The sequence below is a fragment of the Jaculus jaculus genome, chromosome 1 (assembly GCF_020740685.1).
Source record: "Jaculus jaculus isolate mJacJac1 chromosome 1, mJacJac1.mat.Y.cur, whole genome shotgun sequence".
Taxonomy (NCBI): Eukaryota; Metazoa; Chordata; class Mammalia; order Rodentia; family Dipodidae; genus Jaculus; species Jaculus jaculus.
This window is the reverse complement of record NC_059102.1, coordinates 337207505-337231517: the sequence shown is the minus strand read 5'-3', so window position 1 is coordinate 337231517 and position 24013 is coordinate 337207505. Positions and strand designations below refer to the sequence as shown.

Genomic DNA, 24013 nt, shown 5'->3' with positions numbered 1-24013 from the left:
CAGCCCACTGTGAATTTGTGTTTCAGAGATGGTTGGATTTACTCTTTTCCAAACTAATGCCTGCAGGTTGAAGTCTGTACAGAATATGCCTGTGCTAAAAGTAATGGAACCCAAGTCAGCACTGTGGAGGATACCCCAAGTGACATTCCAGCACCCACAATCCACAGCATAACTTCAAGGTACCAAACTCCCTTCATAAGTTGTTCTAAAGAACTTTGGTGCTATGAAATTTAAACAAAAGTAAATATATCACTATAGACTTGACAGTCTCCCTTCACAATTTGTTGTTAAATATGTATATCCATCATCTTTTTGCTGTTCTCTAGGTGTCTTCATTGCACATCCAGTAACATTTAAATTACTTCTCATGACTGTGAATCTCTTATTTAGTAAGCTGTGGACAGGTATTTAAATGCACTACAACCTCTTTATTTAAATGTGTTCTTTACTGAATTCTTCTGTGATACAAAAGACTATTTTAATTGGGATAATTACCTTCTGTCCTAATCTCTTTGAAAAAGATTGATTTATATATTTCAGATTACCCTAAAGCTAAAAATGCCTGTCAAATAAATGGAGAAGTTGGTATTTAGATAATCATTACTGACTTTAAATGAGATTTTTGTTAGCATCCCTTTATTTTTCTGTAGCCTTTCATTGCTGAGAAATGACAAAGTTTGAAAGCAAGTCCTTCTATAATTTGTTATCAGCTATAATATTAAGACATAATATCATTTCTAAAGGTAAAATGAGATGATAGTTGTCAACCCCTCTACATTAGGTAGAGAATGGAGAAGGACATCCAAGTGTTTCTACGTCACACTTCAGTTTTAACCAAATGAATTGCCCTTCACCTGAGCCAGCATGTACAAACACACACACAGACTGAATCAATCCATTGTGTCTGGTTTCCTTTCTGAAAGATTCATCTAGAAGATAATGAAATCTCTAGGTCTTTTTTGTAAACAGTTCAAAAATAGATACACAGAGTTTGGCAAATTACAAGAATGAGAAAACCTAGGGAACTAAATTCTTCAGTATTCTTGGCAAAAAAAAAATAAAAATACAAAAAGAAAGAAAAATTGCACTTTGTCCTCCTGAGTGTATTTTCTACCAAACAAATCATTGATTCTGTAACTAGCCCCTCAGTAGATTTTTCCACACCTATCCAAAGGATAGGTACCTACTATCTAAATGCAAAATGAGAAAGTTGAATGGGTACCAAAGACCTTTACTTACTTTCATTAAGTACCTTTGTGAGTATACTAAAGTAAAAAATAAAACTAAAAGACAGTAAGGCATGATTCTACATTTGTAAAATATCAGACTATGTTGGAGGTGGTAGACAGTCCCTTAAATAAATACTATAGAATAATGTGAGAAATTGTATGCAAGGCTGACAAGGAGCAAGAACACGAACAGGAAAACTTCCAGGCCATATCTGGGCCTATCAGGGAAGTCACTCTGGAAAACTCCAAGATTTATACTTAGGTAGGAGGATATTGTGAGATTATTGCCTGATAACATCACCTACTAAAGCATCAGCACAGATAATGATTTGTCTTAGATTGTATATTTATATTCAGCAAAAATATCTGTAAGTTTTGTGGGAAATGGACTGAATGTGTGTGCATTTCTAGGATTATTTTTTCCTTTAAGAAAATCTTACGGAGAATAATGGAGGAGAAAGTGGTTGAAAGCCGAATATAAGACCATTCAGAAAAGCATTAGACATTGAGAAAAAAGAAAATCAAAACTTATTAATATCCCCAAAACCTCCTTTGCAACTTTAACTAGGACTGCATTAAATCTGTGGGTCAGCTAGGAAAGAATCTGCATATCAATATCCATCATTCCAATTAATGGGCACAGGGTACTACTTATCCACCTGGGTCTTCTCTCCTCCCGCCAGCATTTGATAGAGTTCTACATACAGTCCTGCTCATGTTTCATTTATTTGAACCTAATAGTTCCTTTGGGTGAAATGCTTTTTTTAAGTGAAATAAATTTGTCATTGGAGTGTGGGCATAAATTAATTTTGGCATAGTTACTTTGGGTTCAGATACATTGTTATATCCATCATGAATTTTAGGTACTTTATTGAAGATTCCTGATTTCTAGGTAGAAAATGCAAGAATTAACTTAACCCGAGATGCAAAAATATATACATTATAACACAAGAAACACTAAAAAGCAAGACGATATAAATCCACCTAAAAGTATTAATGCAACAGAAATGAACTCCAGTGAGAACAAGTTAGAGGAAATTCCTGAGAAACATTTCAAAAGAATGATTGTAAACATGTTCAAAGAAGTCAAAGAACAAATCAAAGGAATCAAAGAAGAAATCAAAGGAATCAAAGAAGAAATCAAAGGAATCAAAGAGGAAATCAAAGAAGATGCAGGACACCAATTTAATGAAATAAAGAAGACGATACAAGACATAAATAAGGAAATAGAAATAATAAAGAAAAACCAGTCAGAATTACTAGCAATGAAGGACGCAGTTAATGAAATAAAAAACTCTGTAGAAAATCTCACCAGTAGAATGGATGAAAGAGATGACAGAATATCTAAACTTGAAGACCAGGTGGCAGATATAATACAGTCCAAAAAAGAGAAAGACAAACTTATAGAAAAGTTTGAGTGGGAATTTCAAGATATTCGGGACACTATGATAAGATCAAATATAAGAATTTAGGGCAGAGTAGAAGGAGAAGAACTCTACTCCAAAGGCATAGTAGGCATCTTCAACAAAATCATAGAAGAAAACTTCCCCCAAATTAGGAAAGAGGTGCCAAAGTAGATACAGGAAGCCTTTAGAACCACAGCCAGACAAAACCTGGAAAGAACCTCTCCTTGTCATATTATAATCAAACTACCAAACACAAACAAGGAAAAAATATTGAAAGCAGTTAGAGAGAAAAATCAAGTTACCTACAAAGGCAAGCCCATCAGGATTACAGCAGATTATTCAACACAAACTTTAAAAAGCCAGAAGGGCTTGAAGTGATGTATTCCAAGTTCTGAAAGATAACAACTGTCAACCAAAGTTACTTTATCCTGCAAAGCTATCCATTCAAATAGACGGAGAAATAAGGACATTCCATGACAAAAGCAGGTTAAAGGAATATTTGAAGACAAAACCATCTCTACAGAAAATACTTGATAGGATCCTCCATGCTGAAGAAAAGAAAAGCACACATATAAGGAACCTGGAAAAAACAAGCAATACTGAAATACTAGTTTACACAAGAAAGCAAAGGTAAAACCGGAACCACACACACAAAAAAACGGCAAACATAAATACACACCTTTCAATAATATCTCTTAATATCAATGCCCTCAATGCCTCAACCAAAACACATAGGTTTGCAGTCCAGGTTAAAAAGCAGGATCCTACAATTTGTTGTCTCCAAGAAACTCACCTTTTTACAAAGGATAGTCATTATCTTAGGGTGAAAGGTTGGAAAACAGAGTTTCAAGCAAATGGGCCTAGAAAAGAAGCAGGGGTTGCTATCCTAATAATTGACAAGGTAGACTTCAGCCCAACGTTGGTCAAGAAAGATAAGGAAGGTCACTTTATATTGATTAAGGGCACACTCCAACAGGAGGACATTACAATCCTAAACATATATGCACCTAACATGGGGGCTCCCAAATTCATCAAACAAACACTATTAGAACTAAGGTCACAGATAACACCAAACACAGTGGTGGTGGGTGACTTCAACATCCCACTCTCATCAACTGACAGGTCATCCCAGAAAAAAATAAACAGAGAGGCATTTGGACTAAATGGGGTCATAGAAGGAATGGACCTAACAGATATATACAGGACATTTCAACCAAAAGCTGCAGAATGTACATTCTTTTCAGCAGCACATGGAACATTCTCTAAAATAGACCATATATTAGGACACAAAGCAAATCTTAACAAATTCAGGAAAATTGAAATAATTCCTTGCATTCTCTCTGACCACAATGGAATTAAACTACAAATCAGTAGCAGGAAAGGCTATAGAGCATACACAAAATCATGGAAACTAAACAATACACTACTAAATGATGAATGGGTCATTGAAGGAATCAAGAAGGAAATCAAAAAATTTATAGGGTCAAATGATAATGAGAACACAACATACCAAAATCTCTGGGACACGATGAAGGCAGTTCTCACAGGAAAATTTATAGCCTTAAGTGCCTATATTAAGAAATTAGAAAGGTCGCAAGTAAACAACCTAATGCTTCACCTTAAAGCCTTGGAAAAAGTAGAACAAGGCAAACCAAAAATCAGTAGACAGGAAGAAATAATAAAGATTAGGGCAGAAATTAATGAAATAGAAACAAAAGAATTCCAAAGTATTAATGAAACAAAGAGTTGGTTATTTGAAAGGATAAACAAGATTAATAAACCCTTAGCAAATCTGACCAAAAGAATGAGAGAAGAGACACAAATTAATAAAATCAGAGATGAAAAAGGTAACATCACAACAGATTCCAGAGAAATTCAAAAAATCATAGGGACATGCTATAAAAGCATATACTCCACACAGTATAAAAATCTGAAAGAAATGGATGATTTCCTTGTATTATATGACATACCTAAATTAAATCAAAATGAGATTAATCACTTAAATAGACCTATAACAAACATGGAGATCCGAACAGGTATCAATCTCCCAACTAAAAGAAGCCCAGGCCCCGGTGGATTCTCTGCTGAATTTTACCAGACTTTTAAGGAAGAGATAACACCATTGCTTCTTAAGCTTTTCCAAGAAACAGAAAAAGAAGGAATTCTACCAAACTCCTTCTATGAGGCCAGCATCACCCTGATACCAAAAGCAAGCAAAGATAGAACAGAAAAAGAAAATTACAAACCAATCTCCCTCATGAACATAGATGCAAAAATTCTCAACAAAATATTGGCAAACAGAATACAAGAGTATATCAAAAAGATCATTCACCCTGACCAAGTAGGCTTTATCCCAGAGATGCAGGGATGGTTCAATATATGCAAATCTATAAATGTAGTACATTATATAAACAGGTTGAAGGACAAAAATCACATGATCATCTCATTGAACGCAGAGAAAGCATTTGACTAAATCCAACATCCCTTCATGATAAAAGTCCTACAGAGATTGGGAATAGAAGGAACATATCTCAATATAATAAAAGCTATTTATGACAAGCCTACAGCCAACATATTACTAAATGGGGAAAAACTGAAAGCTTTTCCACTAAAATCTGGAACAAGACAAGGGTGTCCACTGTCCACACTTTTATTTAATATAGTTTTGGATGTCTTAGCCATAGAAATAAGGCAAGAGAAACACATAAAAGGGATACAAATTGGAAAGGAAGAAATCAAGTTATCATTATTTGCAGATGACATGATTCTATACATAAAGAACCCTAAAGACTCTACTAGCAAACTGTTAGAACTGATCAAAACCTACAGCCATGTAGCAGGATACAAAATAAATATACAGAAATCAGTAGCCTTCATATATGCTAACAACAAACACACAGAGAATGAAATCAGAGAATCACTCCCATTCACAATTGCATCAAAAATATAAATAAATAAAGTACCTTAGAATAAACCTAACCAAGGAAGTAAAGAATCTCTACAATGAGAACTTTAAAGCACTCAAGCAAGAAATTGCAGATGACACTAGAAAGTGGAGAAACATCCCTTTTTCCTGGATTGGAAGAATCAATATTGTGAAAATGGCAATCTTACCAAAAGTAATCTACATATTTAATGCAATCCCTATCAAAATTCCAAAGGCATTCTTCATGAAAATAGAAAAAAACAATCCAAAAATTCATTTGGAATCACAAAAACATCAAATATCTAAAATAATACTGAGCAACAATAATAAGGCTAGTGGTATCACCATACCTGATTTTAACCTATACTACAGAGCCATAGTAACAAAAACAGCATGGTACTGGCACAAAAACAGACATGTAGATCAGTGGAACAGAATAGAGGACCCAGATGTAAGCCCAGGTAGCTATAGCCACCTGATATTCGATAAAAATGCCAAAAATACTCATTGGAGAAAAGACAGCCTCTTCAGCAAATGGTGTTGAGAAAACTGGATATATATCTGCAGAAGGATGAAAATAGATTCTTCTCTCTCGGCATGCACAAGTATTAAGTCCAAATGGATTAAAGACCTTAACATCAGACCTGAAACTCTGAAACTGCTAGAGGAAAAAGTAGGGGAAACCCTTCAACATATTGGTCTTGGCAAAGACTTTCTGAATACAACCCCAATTGCTCAGGCAATAAAACCACAGATTAATCACTGGGACCTCATGAAATTACAAAGATTTTGCACTGCAAAGGACACAGTGAAAAAAGCAAAGAGGCAACCTACAGAAAGAGAAAAAAATCTTCGCCAGCTATATATCTGATAGAGGATTAATATCTAGGATATACAAAGAACTCAAAAAGTTAAATAATAAGGAATCAAACAAGCCAATCAAAAAATGGGCTATGGAGCTAAATAGAGCATTCTCAAAGAAGAAATTCGAATGACATATAAGCATCTAAAAAATGTTCTATGTCACTAGTCATCAGGGAAATGCAGATTAAAACTACATTGAGATTCCATCTCACTCCTGTCAGATTGTCCACCATCATGAAAACAAATGATCATAAATGTTGGTGGGGATGTGGAAAAAGAGGAACCCTTTTACACTGCTGGTGGGAATGCAATCTGGTCCAGCCATTGTGGAAATCAGTGTGGAGGTTCCTAAAACAGCTAAAGATTGATCTACCATATGAATCAGCTATAGCACTCCTAGGCAAATATCTGAAGGAGTCATCTCATTTCCTTAGAAGTACGTGCTTAACCATGTTTACTGCTGCTCAATTTATAATAGCTGGGAAATGGAACCAGCCTAGATGTCCCTCAACTGATGAATGGATAATGAAGATGTGGCACATTTATATAATGGAGTTCTACTCAGTGATAAAGAATGAAGTTATGAAATTTGCAGAAAAATGGATGGATGTGGAAAGGATTATTCTAAGTGTGGTAACCCAGGTTCAGGCTCAGAAAGCCAAGTGCCACATGTTCTCTCTCATATGTGGATCCTAGCTACAGATGATTAGGCTTCTGCGTGAGAAGGAAAATACTTAGTAGCAGAGGCCAGTAAGTTAAAAAGGAGATATAAAGGGAAGAGAAAGGAAGGGAGGAGGGTACTTAATATGTTGGTATTGTATATATTTAAGTATAATGATTGAGATGGGGAGGTAATATGATGAAGAATGGAATTTCAAAGGGGAAAGTGTGGGGGGTGGAGGGTATTACCATGAGACATTTTTTTATAATCATGGAAAATGTTAATAAAAATTAAAAAATCAATAAATATTTTAAAAAAAGATTCCTGATTTCTTCAGAAACTGAAGAAAGCCTTCAGCATTTTGACCATCAGAGATGAAATTTTTTACATGTGAAAATGTGGGAGATGTCTTTTATCACATGGAGAAATTACCTTTTATTTATAATTTCTAAAAAAATTTAATATAAATTTGTGTGATATTTTGGGAAGTGTTCCAGTACTTTAAATCCACATGATGATTAGTTATCTTGTTTAATTTCTAAACAATTAACAAGTCTGCCTTCACCAAGTAAATGCTTTTTGGTTGTTTCATATTTTCTTGAATACATATTGGTGAATGAAATTTGCTGTTATCTAGCTGAATGTTGACATCTATACTCATAAATATATTGGACAACTTCTTATATTTCTTACAAAATCTTTGCCTGACTTGGGTATCATGGTAATTCTGTCCCAAAAATGATTTAAGGAGCATTCCCTAATCATATTTTGTAGAAGAGAATATGCAAATATTATTACTTATTCTCTACATGTTGGTAGAATTCACCAATGAAACCCACTTTTGCCTAGAGTTTTTTTTTTTTGAGAAAGATTTTAACTCATATTTCAAGTTACTTAATAACTTAGATGATTCAGGCTGTTTCTTTTCAACTGAGTTTTGTTACCTTATTTGTGCAAAAAAAAATTGTTAAATTTAAACATTTCAATTTTCTGGGCAAAAAATATGTAGAGTCTGAAATGAATTGTTCCCTTTCACTGTGGAGGGAAGCATCCCAGAGTTTTGTCATTTTATTTGTGAACCTTTTCAAAACAAATACCTGTTTTATTGATTTTCACATTATTTTCTATTGCTCTTCCATTGAATTCTTCTCCTTTTTGCTTTTTTGTTTATTGTTTTGTTGTCTAGTTTCTTAAGGAGAACATCTTACAGTTTTATTTCAAAATGAACACTCATGGCTATGAATTCCTCTCTAAGCTCTGCACTAGGTGACACCCATGTTGAAATGTTGCACTGTCATTTCATTTTCTCAAAATACTTTTTACTTATATAGATTTTAAAAGAGATTATTTGCTTTATAAATATTTGAGAATTTTTGTTTCAGAAAATTTCATTTGATTTTCTGGTTTAATCCTCATATAGTCCAAAAATATGATTTTATCAATTTCAATTATTTAAAAATATCTATGGTGTGTTTCATGGTAGAACATTATTTTTCATAGCTAATCCACTTGAAGAGAATATATTCTGCCTTGTTTATGGTGTTTTAAAAATGTCACTTGAGGCCTGGAGAGATGGCTTAGCAGTTAGGGCACTTGCCTGCAAAGTCAAAGGACCTAGGTTTGACTCCCCAGTACCCATATAAGCCAGGTACACAAGGTAGCACATGTGTTTGGAATTTGTTTGCAGTAGCTACAGGCCCTGGCACACCCATTCTCTCTCTATCTCTCTGTCTCTATCTGCCTGCCTCTCTTTCTGTCTCAAATAAATAAAAAAATAAAATGCTATTTGGAAAACTGAATCATGGTAATGTTTTGATTTTCTGCCAGATTTTTGTATACACTATTGTGAGAATAAATTTAAAGTCTTTACATGTTACTGTGGATTCATGTGTTATTTTCTTAGATGTGTCATGTTTTGCATAGTGTATTTTGGCATGCATATACCTTGAGGATTACTGCAAAATTTTTAGTTTGCTATATCCATCCTTATTTTCAAGTCTACATTATCTAATATCTATGTAACCACTCCAGATTTCTTTTGACTTTTGCCATTTTCAGTGGTCTGAGATTATTTCCTAGACACGTTGAATACCATATTGTGATCATCCAACTCTTATCAAAATCCTATAAGATTAAGTTTCTTTGATAAAATCTTGAGCTTCAGGATGGAGCTCTGTTTTTCTTTGTCTATTGCTTAAAAGCTGGTACATCTTCCTAAAGCTTTGCAGTAATAGCTTATGTCTGCACCATGTGTACACCTCACACTGGCTGGGCAGGGACACAGAACTTCAGGTATCGCAGTCATGGCTACCCTGCTTGAGCATTGTAACTCATGAGGAACTACAAACACACACCTCAGAGTTGAGTGGACAACCATGTTGGGCATTTGTAGAATCAAGACATACTGTAGCTTTCTCCTCTCTATGATTTACCCAACTTTCTACCTTTCTTGGACTTTCTGTCCTGGGTCTTTGACTAAAATGTTGGTTATCTTGGGATGTCGCCTCCTGGCTTCCTCCTAGTGCATAGAACTAGAGCGGCTCTGGAGCAACGAGATTAGAAGAAAAGGAAACATCAAAGATTATCCTTCAAATATATGTGTTCTTTAGACCACCTCTTTTCTGGTTCCTCTGAGTAGTAAGAACTTTCCTTAGATTTTCAGATTCCTACTTGGCCAAAGCTGTCACAGTGTTGCTATTGGCTGGAGTCATCTTTGGGGAAGGGCCCAGAGGAAAAAGAGAGAGGAAATAAAACCAAATAGCATGGATGTCTCCTCCTCACTCTGTGGCTTGCTAAGATTTTGCTGTAGGATTCTGGCTGAAAGGATTAGATATCTCTCAGATTTTGCTTGCCTAATTGATAGTTCCATACTGGGGCCGTCCCTTGGGTTAAAGGGGGAAAGAGAAAGCTGGGAAAAATATTGAGAATAAGTGACTATTGGGTGCTGAGCCCTAAACTGGGCACCTATCCCACCCATGCAAGGCTCAGAGAACACCATAGACATGAGGAATGAAAAAACATTAAGAGCCAGAAGAAGCAGGGAGCACTGTGGAAAGCTGTCTTCTGGCTGTGGACTGGCTGCTCCCCTCATGAGCTAACACCACCTGCATCTTTCTGCACAGACCGATGTTGTCAGTGTTCCATCATGGATGGGGACACTTACAAAACCCACGTATTCTTCCCAGAGTAGCTGTTGGCAGTTAGTGGTGGCGAGGGTAAGGGGAGCCGTGGTCTTCAGTGGTGCAGCCACAGGTGAGTCATCCAAACTACAGTCAATGGCCTCCACCATGTTTATGAAAGCAGCCTTAATTCAACTCAGTGGGTCACAGAAGGGGGAAAAAAAGACATGAAAGTGAAAAAGGAATTACTTGAGAAGAAAAAGCATTTCAGTGGGAGTGGGAGGCTAATGTGGGGATAAATAAGATCAAAATACATTACATACATGTATGAAATTGTCACAAATCAATATTAAAAATGAGATAACAGAGAAATGGGAACCTTATCTTCTAACATTCATTCTTCACAGCCAAGTCTCTTTCCTGTTCTACATGTGATGGGTAGCTTCCAGAATCTCCAGATAGCTATGTTAGTAATACATGAAGGCTCTTCCATTGTGACTAGCAGGAGGGGCTCCAATCTGCTCACTCCACAGGGGTCTTCCTAGGAAACCCTCCCCAGCACACTTTAATTCTTTCATCCTCACTCAGAAGTTTAGCAAAACTCGGTAGAAATAAGTCACAACCAAATATCGGCACATAAGATATTTCCTTCCTTAGAATGGCCCATGGTGGCAGAGCACAGGTTTCCAAAAGCAAGACTCTGGGGAGCAGAACGCATTGCAAAACCATTAATCAGAGCACACCAACACCAAGCCAACAATCAGCTGACACCACACCAACCATCAGTCAGAGCATACCAACACCAAACCATCAATCATATGATCCCAACACCAGGTCATCAGACAGAACACACTAACACCAAGCCGCCAATCAGATGACACCACACCAAGCCGTCAGTCAGAGCACGCCAACACCAAGCCATCAGATTCCTGTGTGTGTAGCAGCATTAGTGTAATTTCATTAGACTTCTGGCAAGGAATGCTTTTTAATTATTATTCTGTACTGATTTGGTAAAATCTCTTTTATGTTCACAAAATATAAAAACCAAATGTGAAACCCTCCTAGAAAAATATCGGTAGATTGATTTTACTGTTATGACACTGAAACAACTTGGTTCTCACAAAAATATACATGTCTTAGGTTATTCATTTAGTCTTGATAAAAGCCAGTGTCACTAAAGGATATCTGTCACGTGCTTCACTAGCACATGGCCGAAGCCGCAGCCTGACCTGTGAGATGTGGGGAGTATATCCACTCATCTTGTCATCATCCTTCACCTGTGTCTGGATGCTCACACCTTCTGTTCCCACCTCCATGCATACTTGCCTCTTTCTGGATAACCCAGAGACACATGCATGTGTGGAAAGACAGAATGCGCCATTCTACTTTATAAGACGCTCCTCCAGGGTAAGCTCTTTTTCTTCTTCGTACTTTCCACACTTGTCATATTCTTATCTGTTTCTGGGTCCCCAAAGAATACTAACTACCGATCGATACCCAGACATGTCTGGTCATGGCCTACACATGCCCTGGGTAGTTCATTTATTTGCCTTGGTGGATTTACTAGAGTGGAATTTAATCAATAGCTAATTCATTAATTCTGGTCTGCACTGGATAGAGATGGTGGCTGGCTCCCGCTTTGACTGAAATATGACAAGCTCTCCAGCTGACAGTTTCGCTGGGTGTCTCGCTGCCTGTGAAGTTTACTTACACATTCTCCGTAAAGGAAATCCTGACTAAGCAAAGGGCATAAACAAGGAAGATGTTTTACTGTGTCCCTGCCAGGATTCCAAAATGCCTGACTCCCAAGCCTGTGCTTGAGGAAAGCCAAGAAAATGCAGATTGTCTTTTCATGATTTTAATTCTAAACATGGAAATTTTCTCAGCCCCACCTCAGTTTGGGGCTCCCACTCCCACTGAAATGCTTTTTCTTCTCAAGTAATTCCTTTTTCACTTTCATGCACCATGTTACTGATGCAATGTCTAAGTTATAATGACTTTGTAGTACTTATAAATAATTGTTTTAAAATTTGCCTGAATGAAATGGTATCTGCATGCAGCACCTACCCAGATGTCTCTCTGATCACAGCTGATGGGCTGACAGACTCTGAGGAAAGGTTAGACCACTATCAACATTCACAAACCCCAGTATATTTTTCAAATTACTTGACTTGGAGTTGAGTATGGCCCAAGAGGTCAGAGATTATAGATAATGAATTTCTGCCTTTTTGCCTTATCGGATTTGAGGTGAAAGTGAGTATTAAAACTTCTGATTTTTTAATACTATGACATTGGGTATCAGGGAATCTCCTTTATCCTGGATTTTCTCACCCTCATATTTTTCAGTTATTGATATCTTGATCTACAGTAGTAATTTTAGAATTTTTTAAACATACGTACTAAACTCATGTTTTTATTTTCTTCCATGGAGAGCATATTGAACTGTAGGATATAGGCTTTTAATTCTCCTCACTTACTCTGTATCTTGATAGTAAGGACAATTGTAAACTATGTTTAATTTGGACAGGAATTTTCTGTTTAAATTTTTAGAAGATATGGAAAGGACTCTTTGGAGAATCTGTTGTAGGTTCAGCACTCTTGCAGATCTAATCTTAGATTCACAGTGAATTTCAGGACCTGGTGTGATGGCAAATGTGGAGATCTAGTTATAAAAGCATTGCTTGTTAGAAGAGATCTCACAGACTACCGAGGTAGTCCTTGGAGCTCTGGCATGATTGCATTAAGGCCTTTCCCTTCTGCTAATCCAACTATCCTGGCTTCTCCACTTCTCATATTGCATAGCTCCCACAGACACAGCTTAGAAGAGGAGGTGCTTTGGTGCCTTTCAGCAAAATTCATTTCTTCCTTTCCAGTTACATTTCCCTTTACCTGCCGCCATGTGCCTGCCTCTCCGAAGGAGCACTGGTTTTGTTGCAAAGACACTCATCAATCCTAGTGATCTCACAGAAGAAAATCACCTCCCTATTCAGAGAGTTTAAGCATTCTTACCATTGCAGTCTCAACGCCTCCTCACCCTCTGTCTCCCTGAACTCGGTCCCATATATCCAATTGCCTATTGATTTTCTGCTATGATATCACTCTCCATTTCTGAAATCTCAAGCCAAAAGTTAATTCTCGCCAATCTCATCATCTTTCCCAACATTTCATTCAGCAAGTGGACCACTCTACAGGTCCCAGCAATGTATGTCCTTGACTATTGGCAAACTAGAGTTCATTGAGCCCCTATTCCTGTCGCCTTTCCTTCAGACCTTCTTTTGTTGTACGTGTGTCTCTGCTCCCAGCACAATCACTCTGTTTATGCTCTCATCATTGAGGGTCATGGAGCAAGGTCTGGAGCTGTCTTAATTCAATGAGGAGGAGAGGGGCAAAACTTGACTTTTTCGTCTGCTGCTCAGAGTTTTAAGCATGCTCCTTCCAAGGTCCTTTCCTCAGTGCTTAAATACATTTCAGAACATATTATGTCTTTCTAAGTAATTTTCCCTATGATTCTCCCTTTGGTAATTAAGATTCATGATCAAGTATTAAAAAGTCTATCCATCTCCAGCAAAAATGTTATGCTTACATCCAGCTCAAAGTGCCTCCCAGCTCACCTGAACACAGCCGCTCTTTCCATCCTGCAGAGCAAACACTTAGATCAAGGAAGCTCACCTGCCTGTGGCCTGACAACCTTTGACATTATGGTCCTCTACTGCTAGGCATCACTACAGAGCTGCCCGGCGACATCCCTGGCCATCAGCATCATCTAGCTGAGAAGCCAGAATGATTTTCTGCACTCAGATAAACTGCTAAGCCAGAGAGTCCCGAGTAATAACACTGGCCCACCCCACCCCCCCACCATCCTTACCTCCAGACCCTGTAGCAGAAGGGGCCTAGGCATTTCTGACCGTGAGAAGAAAGTGTTGCCAATTTCTCTACTATTTTTATGCGTGCTGTTCTTGAACTTACAGAACCAAGGATGTGTCGGGGAAGGTAAGGAGTTAGAGTACAAGGTAAATAACTACTGTTTCCTATCTTGATAAAAAAAAAAAATTTCTCCAAATGGGCTGGAGAGATGGCTCAGCAGTTAAGGCCCTTGCTTACCAACCCTAAGGACACAAGTTCAATTCCTCAGTACCTATGTAAAACCTGATGCACAAAGTGGCCATGCATCTGCAGTCTGTTTGCAACAGGTGGAGGACCTGGCATGCCCATTCTCTCTCTCTTCTCTCTCTCTCTCCTTATAAATAAATAAATAATACTTTAAAATTTTTTGAAGTCTAATTGCTTTCTAGCACACTCAAAACAAAATACAAGTTTATTTTCATGGTCCACAAAATTCTACACAATAGACAATCTCCCATCCCACCCTACGGGCATCCCCTGTGTCTCATGCTATGACATCCTATCTCTTGCTCAGTGCAGCCCAGTGTTACAAGACACTTTGACTTTCTTCCAACAAGCCAAGTACATTGATATCTCAAAGCCTGCATCTCCTGTCTCCTCTGCCTAGAAACACCCACTTCCCTTATTGTTTCATCACTTCTTTCAAGTTTCTGCACAATAGAGCCAGACTTTCTCAGAAAACTACCCTGATGCATTAAGTATTCTCGTGTTTGTTTATTGCTATTCTCCCTCCAGCAAAATGTAAGTTTAATGATAAAAGGGACATTATCTGCCTTCATCTCTCATGAATACAGATGGATGTCTGGCTTACATTAGGCACAATAAATATTCATTAATGTTTATACTTTTGAAATCGCTCCTCAAATTCTGTTTGTTTGGATTGGTTAGTGTGATGGGTGGATGTGATCTTCAGAACTTAGCAGAGTCTAGGTGTACCCTTTAAAGAAACTAGCCACCTGCCAAGCCTAATTTGGAATAATAGTTGAAATTCCTAAATAAGAGGAAACTCACCATTCATATTCTATCATATGGATGAAGTACATTAATAATTTTTACTACTCTGAGTCCTTCCAGTCTAATGTAACCAAAGAGGACTTTCTGTTTAGCTAGTGAAAATGCTCCATAAAACTATCAACCCCTCACACAGTGTTGGAGCAAGAACTTAGCTTTCCTCGTCTATTAAAATGTGTTGCCTATGGTTCTTGGGTGTGGATTCCTCACTCACCATGTTGGTCTCCCTGTTCTCTTATACCTGTGTTTATAAAACATCAGGTTAATTAAATTAATCAGAATATTAAATGTCCAATAACTTGACTCAAGAGGAAAATGCATTTTTATTTTTATTTTTTAAATTTTTAAAAATTAATTTAATTTTTATTAACAACTTCCATGATTGTAAACAATATCCCATGGTAATGCATTTTAAAAAATTGTTTATCTAGTTTTATATTTAAAGTGTTCTGAGCTTTTTATGACCACATAAATAACAAAAATGACCAAATCAGATATTCAGAAAAAAAACTGCCAAAGGAGGATCTGATATATAAAGATATTTAATCTAAAATGATTTAGGCTGATGTCTTAGGTCTTAGGAATTTTTTTTCCCATCACCGAAATAAGGACATTTTGACAAATGGTGATAATACTAGAATGTGATGTTAGAGGTTACAGAGCTAGGTAAAACCTAACTCTTCATAAAACATTGTGTTACTTGCCCCATTTGTACATTTACCTGTGTCGCGGTGCTAAGCCTAAACAGCATCCCCACGCGCTTTCTAAGCTCCATGCTAGGTAGTAGCAATGGGAGGTGATGACTCCCATAGACACATTATTATGCAGTATAACAGAGGTGGGCTAATAATTCTATTATCACAGTGACAGAATTAAAAAACAATGTCCAACGAGAATGTCTGATCACACCACAGCTTTGAGTTTACCAATGTGTACACATGGTGAGTTTATAAGAAACAATTTCAGGTAACTTACACTTCACTCCCTGCTGTTCTGAGAGCTGAATGAACTCATAGTTATTTCATGAAAAAAAAAAATCCAGATAAGAGATCAATTCAGAATTGTACTTTGCTTATATTTATGCATGAGTAAACATTTGGGCTTATCTCTGAAGCACAATCTTTATCTTTTTTCCTCTGATACTTAATATTTGTTCCTAAGGGTTAAGGATGTTCTTCCTATCTCACTGTTAAAACTCAAAGCCATGTAGCTATTAATCCCATTATTACTGTCACGTATTCCTCAAAGATGTCCTTCATTCCCTAGTCAGCAGCATCAAGACTTGTCACTGTCCCTGTAGTTGATTCTAATGAGAGATGCACAGGTGTTATATCGTCCACTTTGCTTTGATCCTTCCTGTCACTGATTCAGATCTCCAGAAATTAAAGGGCTCATGCCAGCCCTAAAACCCTAGGTTGTCTCAGAGCAGCTGCATGGCCCAAAAAGTTACAAGTCTTGGTGTTCCAAATGAGCCTTCCTACTTCACCAGCTTCTGTGGGTAAGGCAGACCCTTGAATGCCACTTATATGGTCGTTCTATACTTAATCATACAACGAATACAAGAAAGGTTTCTGAAGAAATGGAATTTGAGAGCTCGACCCTTGGAATAAAAACGATGGCCATGCTAGTAACCTATGAAACAGTTCTCTCAGGGACATTAACTTCTTATCTACAGTCTCAATGCACAATGTGTTATATTTGTCCCCTGTAGGAAATGAAATAATAATTTTAGCAGTCTATTAAAATGTCAAGGTTTATCTTGACTGCTGCTTCTATAATGCAAACGTTTGTGCTTAATTGAATTCCTAAAAGTGGTGCGACTTGGAATTCTGATAGGATCCAGGAATTTGGCCTGTAAAAATCTATTTGTCAGCAAAATGAAAGACATTCTAGATGCTTTATTTTACACAATGGCCAAAACATGCTCAACATTAGTTATGAGATTTTTATAGTTAAGACTTTTGAAGTATAAAGATAAATCTCGTGTATGTAAATCTGTAATGTATGTTCCAGAATATTGTCTGTATGAAAGTTGCCTGTGACTATTTGTGATTGGTTATATGTTACAGCTGGAGATTCTAGAATTATGAAAAGGAAAATAATTTTTAATGCCAGATTTCCACTCATTTCTTGAAAAAAAAACAATGAGAATAAAAATAATTTTTGCATTAACTTGACTAACCATAATATGCTAAAAGAAATGTCATATTAAAATTTCTGGGGTGTTATTGAAAATTTCTCAGTATTTCTAGACCTTATTTAAAAAGTCAAAAGGGGTCATAGGCCGGGCGTGGTGGCACACGCCTTTAGTCCCAGCACTCGGGAGGCAGAGGTAGGAGGATCGCCGTGAGTTCAAGGCCACCCTGAAACTACAGAGTTAATTCCAGGTCTGCCTGGACCAGAGTGAGACCCTACCTCTAAAAACAACAAAAAAAATTAATTAATTTTTTTAAAAGGGGGGTGTCATAGAGGATAAAGGTGGTAGCGAATTCCTGCCTCCTTGGTTCTGGCGTTCTCTCTTCCTTCTCGGCGTGCCAACCTTCCTGGGTGTCGATTCCTTCAAGCTGGGTCCTGCCAGGGTCCTAAGTGGTCTCTGAACCGGGACACCGCGCTCGCATGGACCCTGTCGGCTTCCTGCGCACGTGCGGCGACCCGGTGGCGGTACGTGGGCGGAGCGCGGCTCTCGGTGCGGCAGTGCGGGCGGTTGGCGTGAGTCGGCGCCGTTCGAGGCGCGGTGCGGGACGCCGCGGGGCGGTGGCGAGGGCGGTGCGGGGCGCCGCGGGGCGGTGGCGAGGCTCGGTGCGGGGCGCCGCGGGGCGGTGGCGAGGCTCGGTGCGGGGCGCCGCGGGGCGGTGGCGAGGCTCGGTGCGGGGCGCCGCGGGGCGGTGGCGAGGGCGGTGCGGGGCGCCGCGGGGCGCTGGCGAGGCTCGGTGCGGGGCGCCGCGGGGCGGTGGCGAGGGCGGTGCGGGGCGCCTCGGGGCGCTGGCGAGGTTCGGTGCGGGGCGCCGCGGGGCGGTGGCGAGGGCGGTGCGGGCGCCGCGGGGCGGTGGCGAGGGCGGTGCGGGGCGCCGCGGGGCGGTGGCGAGGGCGGTGCGGGGCGCCGCGGGGCGGTGGCGAGGGCGGTGCGGGGCGGTGGCGAGGGCGGTGCGGGCGCCGCGGGGCGGTGGCGAGGGCGGTGCGGGCGCCGCGGGGCGGTGGCGAGGGCGGTGCGGGCGCCGCGGGGCGGTGGCGAGGGCGGTGCGGGGCGCCGCGGGGCGGTGGCGAGGGCGGTGCGGGGCGGTGGCGAGGGCGGTGCGGGCGCCGCGGGGCGGTGGCGAGGGCGGTGCGGGCGCCGCGGGGCGGTGGCGAGGGCGGTGCGGGAGGCCGCGGGGCGGTGGCGAGGGCGGTGCGGGAGGCCGCGGGGCGGTGGCGAGGGCGGTGCGGGCGCCGCGGGGCGGTGGCGAGGGCGGTGCGGGCGCCGCGGGGCGGTGGCGAGGGCGGTGCGGGAGGCCGCGGGGCGGTGGCGAGGGCGGTGCGGGCGCCGCGGGGCGGTGGCGAGGGCGGTGCGGGAGGCCGCGGGGCGGTGGCGAGGGCGGTGCGGGCGCCGCGTGGCGGTGGCGAGGGCGGTGCGGGCGCCGCGGGGCGGTGGCGAGGGCGGTGCGGGAGGCCGCGGGGCGGTGGCGAGGGCGGTGGCGAGGGCGCCGCGGGGCGGTGGCGAGGGCGGTGGCGAGGGCGGTGCGGGGCGGTGGCGAGGGCGGTGGCGAGGGCGCCGCGGGGCGGTGCGGGGCGGTGGCGAGGGCGGTGCGGGGCGCCGCGGGGCGGAGGCGAGGGCGGTGCGGGGCGCCGCGGGGCGGTGGCGAGGGCGGTGCGGGGCGCCTCGGGGCGGTGGCGAGGGCGGTGCGGGAGGCCGCGGGGCGGTGGCGAGGGCGGTGGCGAGGGCGGTGCGGGGCGGTGGCGAGGGCGGTGGCGAGGGCGGTGCGGGGCGGTGGTGAGGGCGGTGCGGGGCGCCGCGGGGCGGTGGCGAGGCGCGGGGCGGCGGCACCAGGCTCTGGGGCGGTGTTCGTGGAGGTGCAGGTGCCGCCGGCGCGCGCAGGACATCCAGGGCGGCCTGCACAGCCGCCACGCGGCCCTGCGGTGGGCGGCCGCGAGATCCTCAAGAAAACGCTTTGATTCACAATAGCTGAGGAGGGAACATGGACATTGGAGGACAGAAAAATGGTCCGCATTGGCCTCACAAAGACAAAGAGCGATGCAGCAAATTGTTGTACTTTACTTTTAGAATCTGAATATGCAGCTGACCCCTTGGGTACAAGACCAAATACAGAGAAAACTTAACACTAGGTTACAGAAAGAGAATCCCAGCTTTGACTTCAGTGGAGCACAAATCTCAGGAAACTACACCAAAGGTGGACCAGATTTCTCACACCTTGAAAAATGACTGCTATTCATTTCCTCGCTACCTTCTGTGGACCCGAGCAAACGATGCCAACTTAGAGCAGTAGTGCGCGGTGGATGAAGAGCATGGAAAGCCTGCAGCTAGCCAACTGTGACATGTTCAGCTATGACTTACATTGGAAAATATACCGGGTGAACTGATGTATGGTAACTTTTTGGAATTATTTTTGCTCAGCATGAAGTTTTATATGCTGTATTTTACTAAATTCATATTTACTTGTATTTTTTATTATCAAAACATTGGATACAAAAGGATGTCTTCAGAAAAATTAAGTTTTTCTTTTGGTGAGTGTGTCACAGGAATAATGTTTAATAAATTTTTCTAAATAGAAATTGTATACCCTTTTGTCTATGAATGCCAGTTCATACAAGGGCATTATAATATAAACACACACACACACATACACAAAAATAACCTGTAAGAAAGCAAAAAAAAGGGGGGGGGAGGGGGAGAGGCTGGGAGATGAGTCAGTAAAGTGCTTGCCTCACAAGCATGAGGAATTGAGCTTGAGCCCTAGTACCCAGGTAAAGACGGGAGGTGGACAGAACCTGCCTTGTCATATGCACATGTGCATATACACCCTACCCCCAAGCATGCATGCATACTGCATGCATACACACGACACACACATATAGACAAAATGCACAAAACTATTAAGGGTAACTATTAAAGTGTTAATAAATAGATTTAACTAGTATATTCTTTTTGTTATTTCAAGAGATTGAAAAATAGTTAAAACCTTAACAGGCAAGGGTTAACACAAAAGAACAGTGGTCAAATGAGAATGGTCACTGGGTGTCTTTTGTTAGTGGCAGAAAGCAAATCTAGATCATTGACTGAGCAATGATTGTTTTAAATTATTTTATTTTTATTTATTTATTTGAGAGAGAGAGAGAGAGAGATTGAGAGAGAGAGAGAATGGGCACACCAGGGCCTCCAGCCATTGCAAACAAACTCCAGATGCATGCGCCCTCTTGTGGATTTACGTGGTCCTGGGGAGTCAAACCTGGGTTCCTTGGCTTTGCAGGCAAGCGCCTTAACTGCTGCGCCATCTCTCCAGCCCAGCAGTGATATTTTGACCTTAGCAGTTCAGAGATGGAGGTAGGAATAGTCAAACTTAAATCCTTTTTATTTATATCTTTAATTTTTTTTTTGTTCTTTTGTTTTGAGGCAGAGTCTCACTCCAGTCAGGCTCGAAATCACTATGTAGTCTTAGGTTGGCCTCAAACTCAAAGTGCTCCTCCTACTTCTGCCTCCTGATTGCTGGGATTAAAGGCATGTGCCACCACACCTGCCTTAGTTCTTTTTTTTTTCTTTATAAAAATTTTTCTATTTACTTGTAAGCAGAGAGAGAGAGCAAAGAGAGAATGGGCACATCAGAGCCTCCAGCCACTGCAGACAAACTCCAGATGCATGCACCACTGTGCATCTGGCTTTATGTGGGTACTGGGGAATCGAACCCAGGTTGTTAGGTTTTTGCAGGCAAGCACCCTAACCATTGAGCCATTTCTCCAGCCCCTTAATTCTTAAAATAATCTCAAATGTCTAGTAAGCTGACAAGTGAAGTGCACGCCTTTTTTTTCATCCTGCACCATTTGCGAATAAATTGACATGACACCCTGTCACTTTAAAAAAGTCTCTTTTACATAACTGCAATCCACTCATTCAAATTAGGAAGTTTGCATGGACATTTGTACTGGTAATCTTCATGCCATCCATATTGAGTTAATAGTCCTAATAATATTCAAGTGGTAGTCCCAGTAATGTGCTTTTTGAAAAACATTTACTTATTTGTAATCAGAGAGAGAGAGAAAGAATAGGCACACCCAGGTCTTTTGCCACTGCAAATAAACTCGAGACACATGTACCACTTTGTGCATCTGGTTTTACATGGGTACTGAGGAATCAAACCCTGGCCATGAGGCTTTACAAGCAACCACCTTGAACAGCCCAGCCATCTCTCCAGCTCCCCAACAGTGTTCTTTAAAGCAAGGAGCTCCCCCACACCCCCAGGGACATTTCATCTGAGTCATTCACAGTCAGATTAAGATCATGCATCATGAGAAATATTCTAGAAGCAATGCTGTATTCTTAATATTTTCTGTCAAGAATTCATAATCATTTATCCTATTGCGGGTCATATCCTCTGGGTTTCCCCAGCATAAAGTGCCTCTTTGTAAATCTTATGAGAAAGTTGTTTTAAAGTATCTCCTTACATACATATATCTGTTTACACTCATAATTTCTGTTGTATTCAGTGAATGGAAATGTATTATTTTAAAATGCCAGGATATCTACATCTCTGCATGCCAACTTAAAAAAGTCTATGATTCTAATCACTTTGATGCTTAACATTGTACCTTTGGCCAGCATACAGAAACAGTCTAAGCCTCATGTGTTCCATGTGTTCCCATCATGATTTGAATACTTTGTAGTCCAAGATAATCCAGAATTATTTTATCCCCTGCCCCCACCAAAGCCAGTTGCCCAAAGAACCTACGTTCTCTTTAGTGAGTCAATGTGTTTGAAGGCCAGGGCCTGTGTATTGTGTGTAATTATTTTGTTAGTATATGATTATGATATGTATATTAAATGTACATATGTATATTAAAAACCATGAGTTCTAAAAAAAAACAGTCAAAAGATGGTACATGTATGGGACCTAGTCGATTTTCTGGTAGCAAGTAGACACATTGACCTAAAGGTATATTATATATGTATAATTTCAGGCTCTCACCCTATAGCCAAGGCTGGCTTCAAACTCATGAAAATCCTTCTTGTCAGCCTCCTGAGTGCTGGAATTATAGGCATGAGCCACACCTGGCTGATTTGATTCAGGGCTGCCTTGTTTGCAACAGTTTTACACCGTGATCTCAGTATCATGAACTATCAATACGTCATTGAAATATGCTAATGTTGCAGTAAATTATCATACCTTCATTTACATTATCACCCAATTTCAAACACAAATGTTTTCTTTAATAATGTAATGATTAAAGGGAGTCTTTGGTTTCTATGTTTCTGACAACAAACATCCAAGTTAAAGAGTTACTGGAGAATTCAATCCATCTAAGTGACTTAAATAATGAAGAAACATTGAAGTATGTTTGAAAAATGTTAGTAATATTATAGATTTTGTCAATTTGGTAATATTATTAGCTGTAACTAATAAACAATAGAGACATTTAGAAAGATCCAAATACATATGGTGGTAGGCATTGACTCTTCAATACAAATGCCAGAAAGGTGAGGTGTCTTTGTGATTTTGGTTGGCTTTCTAACATCACTAAGAGATGCCTACTAAAGCTGGGGACATCTTCAGAACAGGAGGAAGAAGGGAGAAGGTAGCTGTGTGTTGAGAAATCTAGCGTTGCCAAGGAATTCCATCACTGTCTTCCACATCCATCTCTATTCAACCTTGCATCATATCATCCATTCTCACCTAGTTAAGGAAGGAGAAGATGGGTGGCAGATGTTAGGTTTGCCAGATTCTAGCTTTCACTCTCTTCACCAAGTTGTCCATGTCTTATCTCTCCTCATCCAATCAAATATCCTGTGAATTTCCCTAATTCATCAGTGACATTTCCTTCTTGTTTCTGAAATTTAAACTGAGAAATGAGGGTATTAACACATAGTAACACATAGTAGATTCATACAAAGTATATAATTAATTTTTTTAAATGAAAAGAAAAAAGAAAAAAAATGGAGAGATCACTAAACACATGTCATGTGCTGTCTCCCGAAAGGTGAAATAGTTTGCATGAATATCTAAACCTACTATGTGGGAGCCATGTATATGAGTATATGTGTATATTAGTATCTGTTTGTTATGAAACTGCTGATGAAATAGACTTTTGAACAAACTGAAAGATTAATTTAAAAGTAGATGAAGCTGATGGCAAAAAATAGTAAATGTTGTCTTTTCAATAGTACTGCTTCAAGTCTCATGTGGTGGTACATGCCTGTAATTGTGAGTCCAAGAATATATCTACACACACACACACACACACACACGCACGCATACATACGTATGCATATAAGTTTCTATGTAGAAATGTAGGTATGCAGACTCTAACATTTTTCTGTATACGATGTAGCAGATCATGGTATACAAGGAGGGTACATAACAAAAAGATATAGAAAAATATAAATGTAGTCTACTTCCAAGCATGACATTAATAATATGTATCTATTACTAGATAGAACCATTTCTCTATAAATATATTACATATGCATGTTTCTGTCTGTGGCAGATCCCTTCAAATAGACTGGATGTCTCCGGGAAGTCCGAATGGCATCATTCTTGGATATGATCTCTTACGGAAAACATGGCACCCGTGTCCTAAACCCCAGAAGCTGAAGGAGGGCCACAGGGCCCAGCACTGTATGGCTGTGAAGTGCCAAAGCCCCAACCGTGTCTGTGGGCACACTTGCTATTCCCCACAAACTAAGGTAAGTC

The 24013-nt window shown here is 40.5% G+C and overlaps 1 protein-coding gene across 1 annotated transcript in view; it reads left to right on the top strand.

Annotated features, from left to right (window-relative positions):
• Positions 1 to 24013, top strand: part of Ush2a (usherin) — a 755222-nt gene that overhangs the window by 549668 nt on the left and 181541 nt on the right. Inside the window, exons 46-47 of the mRNA XM_004672003.2 lie at positions 67 to 179; positions 23808 to 24006. Coding sequence (XP_004672060.2) covers positions 67 to 179; positions 23808 to 24006 — 312 coding nt within the window. The remainder of the gene's footprint in view (positions 1 to 66; positions 180 to 23807; positions 24007 to 24013) is intronic.